The sequence below is a fragment of the Panicum virgatum genome, chromosome 5K (genome assembly GCF_016808335.1).
Source record: "Panicum virgatum strain AP13 chromosome 5K, P.virgatum_v5, whole genome shotgun sequence".
NCBI lineage: Eukaryota > Viridiplantae > Streptophyta > Magnoliopsida > Poales > Poaceae > Panicum > Panicum virgatum.
In genome coordinates this window covers 54,892,264-54,898,146 of record NC_053140.1, presented here as the reverse complement: position 1 = coordinate 54,898,146, position 5,883 = coordinate 54,892,264, and the positions used below count along the sequence as shown (strand labels likewise).

The window sequence follows — 5,883 nt, the reverse complement described above, 5'->3', positions numbered from 1 at the left end:
AAAATTGAACTGGCACCGGAAGTTCATGGTGAATCTTTTATCTTTGTATCCTTGGGGTCAAAGTCTTCTCCCACTGATAGCGCGGCTGCACTACTACTAGTAGGGAGCTCAGTTGACAGTACAGCAGCAGCTGCCGCTGCCTGGACCGGCTCATTCTGCATCCCACGAGTTGACACTGATCTAGGATGTTGGATGAACAGCTCTTCCAAGTACCAGCATCACATTGCACAAACGCACGGAGTTCATGTAAAGAGCAGTGGAACACGTAGCTGCAAGGAGCGGCTGTCAAGTGCCAAACTGCCAGTGTAAGAGAAGTATAACGACATGCTCGTTCGTCACTGGTTGTGGTTGGGGAAAAAAATCAGTGACGAACACTGGACCGTCAGGCATCCTCTGCCGTTTGCCCGTTGCTTGATGCAAAGTGACGTTTTTTTTACCACACGCGTGCAGATTATGCCCATATAATCGCCTTTTGGATCAGGCAAATCCCGATAGGACGGACACCAGCATCTACAGATTGCAGGATGTGTTTGAGAGCGAGAGCAACAGGGTGAGCGAGCAAAGCAACACCATGCCACGAACCCCAAGAACGGCAGAGCTGCAAAGCAAAAGGAGAGAGAGGAGTGAGGTGAGAGTGAGCGAGAGGTCTCGGCCTCGGCCTCGGCCTCGCCGGGGCCCGTGATCCGCCTTTAACTTTCACTTTCCTCTCTCTCTCTCTTTCTTCCTTTTACCACCCTACCCTTTTACCCTGTCCGAGACGGCCTACTAAAACGCGAGGCCTCGCGCACCGGCAACTCCCCTCCCTCCTCCCGCAGCAGCACGAGTGCAATGGTGCAACGGTACTAGCCGCGCAGTGACGTCGGGGGGTGTGGGTGTGGGGGGTGGGGGGAGTGACGCCCGGGAGGGAGGGGGGCGATGACGACGCTGCAGATGGACCCGCCGGCGCCGCCCGCGCGGCGGTCGGTGTCGACGAGCTGCGACCTGCACCCGGGCGAGACGTTCACCGGCTTCTGCGCCGCGTGCCTGCGCGAGCGCCTCCAAGGGCTCGAGGCGTCCGCCGCCGCGGCCTCGGCGCCGGGGCGCAAGTCCACCTCGGCCATCCGCTCCCTCTTCGCCAGGCCGTTCGCGGCCGGCGGCGCGTCCGCGTCCGGGCCGGCCGAGCCACCGGACCTCCGGCGCAGCAAGTCCTTCTCGTTCGGCCGCGGCGGGGACGCGCTCGCCGCCGCCGCCGCCGCTGCGGCCGCTAGGGCGGACGAGCCGCAGCGGCGCTCGTGCGACGTGCGCGGGCGCAGCACGCTGTGGGCGCTGTTCCACCAGGACGACCGTGACCGCGTCCGCGACGGTACGGCGTTCGGCGCGTTTCCGGCCTCGTCCTCGACCGCAGCGGCTGCGCTCGCCGCCGAAGTCCAGTTCCCGCCGCCAGCACCGTGCATCCCGGACGATTTCCTGGACGAGGACATTCCCGTGGTCATGGAGCCCGACGAGATAATACCGGTGGTCGAGGAAGAACCCGTCGTCGCGATGGACATTTCCGGCGAGGTGGAAGCCGAGGGCAATGTGACCCGGGAAGGTAAGAACATCAAGGATCACATCGATCTCGAGTCGTCGCAGAGCAAGAAGGCGTCGCCCAAAGACCTGAAAGAGATCGCCGGGAGCTTCTGGGTCGCCGCCTCCGTGTTCAGCAAGAAGTGGCAGAAGTGGCGGCGCAAGCAGAAGCTCAAGAAGGAGGCTGCCGTGAGCAAGGCCGCGGCAGCGGCAATGCCTCCTCCTGAGAAGCCCTCCAAGCCGTCGTTCCTTCGGCGGCGTCTCCTCCGCGGGGAGGCCGGCTCCGAGCTTCCCGGCGGCCGGCGCTCGTGCGACACCGACCCGCGTTTCTCCCTCGACGCGGCGCGCATGTCCGTGGACGACGCCGGCTTCTCGTGGGACGAGCCGCGAGCGTCCTGGGACGGGTACCTGTTCGGCGCCGGCGCCGGCATTGGCCTCGGGCGCGCGCCTCCGCCGCTCTCCCGCCTCCCTCCCATCCTGTCGGTCCTGGAGGACACACCGGCCGACATCGTCGAGCGCTCCGATGGCCAGATCCCCGTGGAAGATGACTTTGACCCCGAGCCGCCAGGTGGCTCCTTGCAGACAAGAGACTACTACCTCGACTCCTCCAGCCGGAGGCGCCGGAGCCTGGAGCGCTCAAGCTCCGTCCGCAGGCCATCCTTCGAGGTCCCCGACCCAAGACCGGTGGCCACAGCTGTGAATGGCAAGGAGTCCCCAATCGGCGGCTCGGAATTCTACCACTTCCACCACGCCGAGGACCTGCTGGACCGCGGCTTCAGCTCCAACTCCCTCATCGAGGACATCTCGGCGAGCCTGGAGGCGGCGCTGTCGGGCCCCGCGAAGAAGCCGCGCCGGTGGCGCAAGGCGTGGAGCCTATGGGGCCTGATCCACCGGCGCGCCGCGGGGCGCAGGGGCGGCGGCCCGTCCGACATCGCCGACCGGTCCTTCTCCGAGCCGTGGCCCGACCTGCGCGTCCGCGGCGCCAACCCCAAGATGCAGCGGTGCAACAGCAACCTGAGCGCGCGCAGCTCGTTCAGCAGCAACAGCGGCGGGCTCGGCAGCTCCCGGCGCAGCTACGTGGACGCCAGCGGCAACGTCCGGCGGAGGGAGGAGCCGCACGCGCCGGCGCTGGAGCGGAACCGCAGCGCGCGCTACTCGCCCGGGCGCGCCGCCGCGGACAACGGCATGCTGCGGTTCTACCTGACCCCGATGCGCAGCGGCAGCGCGCGGCCGCGCGGCGGCGGCCTGCCGAGCAAGGCCCCCGGGCCCGGGCGGCCGCTGGCCACGCAGTCGTTCGCGCGCAGCGTGCTCCGCATGTACTAGGCCACGACGCACGCACGGACGACGCCGGCACGGCCGGCAGCCGGTCAGGTTCCTACTGTGCCGATCTGCAGGTTCAAGGAGAGAGCGGGGGTTTGGTTGGGGTTATAGCCATAAATCTTCACGTATTGTAATGTAAGCTGCTTATTTTGGGGGATTGGATAACACGCATCTCGTATTCTCGTCATGCGTATCCGCACCGCACCTTATGAATCATGATCCTATCGCCTCGCATGTTCAATCACCAGTGTTTTCTCCATGAGTTGTAGCTCCATCGGCAGCAATTTCGCAGGGTTTCCATCTGAATTTGGGCCCTGTTCTCACCCCATGAACCCCGTAAAAATAAAAAAAATGTCACATCGAATGTTTCGACATATGCATGGAGTACTAAATGAAGTATATTTACAAATTTTTTTCACAGATGGGCTGTAAATCGCGAGACGAATCTAATGAGTCTACTTAATCCATGATTTACAACAGTGATGCTACAGTAATCATTTGCTAAATATTAATTAATTATAGATTAATTAGTATCATTAGATTCGTCTCATGATTTACAACCCATCTATGTAAAAAGTTTTGTAAATAAACTTCATTTAGTACTTCAAATTCGTAAGATTCCATTACAATCTTTTTTTTTGCAAAACATCTAAACACGGAATTGGAGGGAAACACATTCTAATTCTGGTGCCGGGCAGCATTGGCTTTGTGTCAATCGAGAGGGGCCCTACCGCCGGTCACACCCGCTTGCTCTTTTGGACCGTGGGGAATTCCTTCCCGCGGAGGCACGAGCACAACCCGAGGAAGAGCTTGACACGGACGCGCCGCCGCCGTAGGAGCGGCCGGCCGGCCGGCCGGGCAGGGCTCACGCGGCCCCGACACCGGTGGTACTAGGCTCGGGCCCGTCCACTGCACGTGATTGGTCCTTAAAGGAGGTCGTGCTTGCCGCCGCCTCGGAAACCGTTAAAGGCGGCTCCTCCCGCATTCCTCCGGCTGGCCCCCGCCGGCGGAAGAGGGCGGGCGCGCCCACCGTCGGTCGCGGGCGGGGTGCGCGGCCTCCTGCTCCTGCCTGCCCTCTCAGGGGCGTGCTGTTGCTGTTGGCCTTGTGTTGGCGCCGCGGCGCCCACCGGCAGTGGCAGCAGCACAGGCGTTGGCGTTCGGCTGGGACCCCTGCGCTAATCCATCTGCATTCTCACTCTCAGCGTGTCGCTCGGCGGCAGGAGCGTTTGGACTGTGGAGCTGTGTGCTGGCTGACTCTGACCGATGCTGGCCCGCCGGCCGTGCTTTGTCCCAACCGGCAAGCTCGTCCCTGCAACGCCACGAGACTCTGTTTGTGTCCATACACCCTTCCAGCATGTTCCTGCAACGCCACGAGACTCTGTTTGTGTCCATACACCCTTCCAGCATGTTCGGCAGGCTGGAGCTGGAGTGGTGTGAGAGAAAAATACTGATGTTTGAGATTGGACCTTCGGGTCAAGCCCTCACCCTCGGAAATGCTCCCTAACCTGTTTGCAGGGCCACAACGAAATGTAGCCAAGCGTACCCGAAGATATCGGATGAACACTAAGGAGCGCAAGCTCGAAGACCATGACCTTCGGGCCGAAGGATATCACGTTCTGAAGGCCGAAGGTAACGGAAGGCTGCCCTGAAGCGCAAGCGCAAACACCTAGGCCTTCGGTCCGAAGGATACCGTCTTCACCGCGCCGAAGGTGACGAACGGCCACCCGGAAACATAAACTCGAAGATCAAGACCTTCGTTGATGGAATCTTCATGGCCGAAACCCTCGGAGGAACTCGAAGGTTATAGCAACCTTCATCGACGGAAGACATGTGAGTAAAACGTGTATATGAAAGAAGGTCGGAGTTGTACACCTTCCGAATACGTGAGAAGGTCGGATTTGTAAACCTCTCATGTTGTAATTTTACCTCGAAACCGGCTGAGAGTGGGCTGTAAATGAGCTGGGAGGGGGCAATTTAGGAAATCTTGGCCGAGGGCTAGGGGTATAAATAGCCCTCTCTCTCCACAGTGTAAAGGGTTGAATTTTCTGATTATTATTGGAGAGTTCGACACATACTTTCACTTTCATCTTACTGTTCATGCTCCCTGTTTGGGCATCTAAGAAGCAAAGATCCCAACAGCGGCGCCCACCGTTCCAGCACGTAAGACAACCCTCGATGGCGCCAGCGAAGAAGAAAGCCACCGCCGGCACCACAAGCACCTCCACTGAGCCTAGCCGTGCCCTCAACGGCCCCCAACCACAGCACGAAAGAGCCAACCCACAAATGGAAGACATCAACAACGAAGTTGCTCCTGGAGACCTGTTTGATAACACTGAAAACACCGAAGCTCATCAACTCACAGAAACAGCGCTCAAGCTTAAAGCCCTCGAAATGAAGAAAAAGAACATCGAAGCCCAGCTTGCTACCAAAAAGAGGGCAATGGACCAAGCCAACAAGCTAGCCGAGGCCAGGCGCAGGCTAGCAGAGATGGAGGCAGAAGTTGAAAGCTTACAGAGGGCATACCAAGAAATGCCCGAAGGTTCCTCCCATCAAGAAAACCGCATCATCCTACAGACAGCCTTCGCTCATAATCAGAACCAAAGGCCACCGCCGGTCAACCTCCCATTTGACCCGACCTCGCCACTCTCAGTCGCTCTGCAGCGAACGTCATGGCCGCTCGGCTACAAGCCAACTCAGCTCCCCAAGTACAACGCCACAACAGATCCAACTCAGTTCCTCATGGCCTACGAAGCAACCATCGCTTCTGCCGGAGGCGACGACTCCACCATGGCCAAGTCCTTCGTGATGGCCTGCGAAGGTTCGGTGGCTAACTGGTATTCGTACCTGCCTCCGCAATCAATCAACAACTGGTATCCGCTGAAAGGAAGGCTCCTCCAGGACTTCCAAGGCTTCAGAAGGCTCACTACCAACACGGTCAAAGATTTCAAGTGCCCCCAGCATGACCGCGAGCCTCTCTATGACTACTTCCGGAGGTTCGTCCAAAAGAAGGCTCAAATT

The 5,883-nt window shown here is 59.7% G+C and overlaps 1 protein-coding gene across 1 annotated transcript; it reads left to right on the top strand.

Annotated features, from left to right (window-relative positions):
- The first annotated feature begins 745 nt into the window (after window positions 1-745).
- LOC120708687 (protein OCTOPUS-like) lies at window positions 746-3,106 on the top strand. The gene has a single exon (XM_039994065.1). It carries the CDS (start codon window positions 916-918, stop codon window positions 2,866-2,868), a length of 1,953 nt encoding a protein of 650 aa, XP_039849999.1. The 5' UTR covers window positions 746-915; the 3' UTR covers window positions 2,869-3,106.
- The last annotated feature ends 2,777 nt before the right edge of the window (window positions 3,107-5,883 follow it).

Bases quoted from the DNA above. Each gene is read 5' to 3' on its own strand.
- LOC120708687 (XM_039994065.1), top strand. From the start codon at position 916: ATGACGACGCTGCAGATGGACCCGCCGGCGCCGCCCGCGCGGCGGTCG.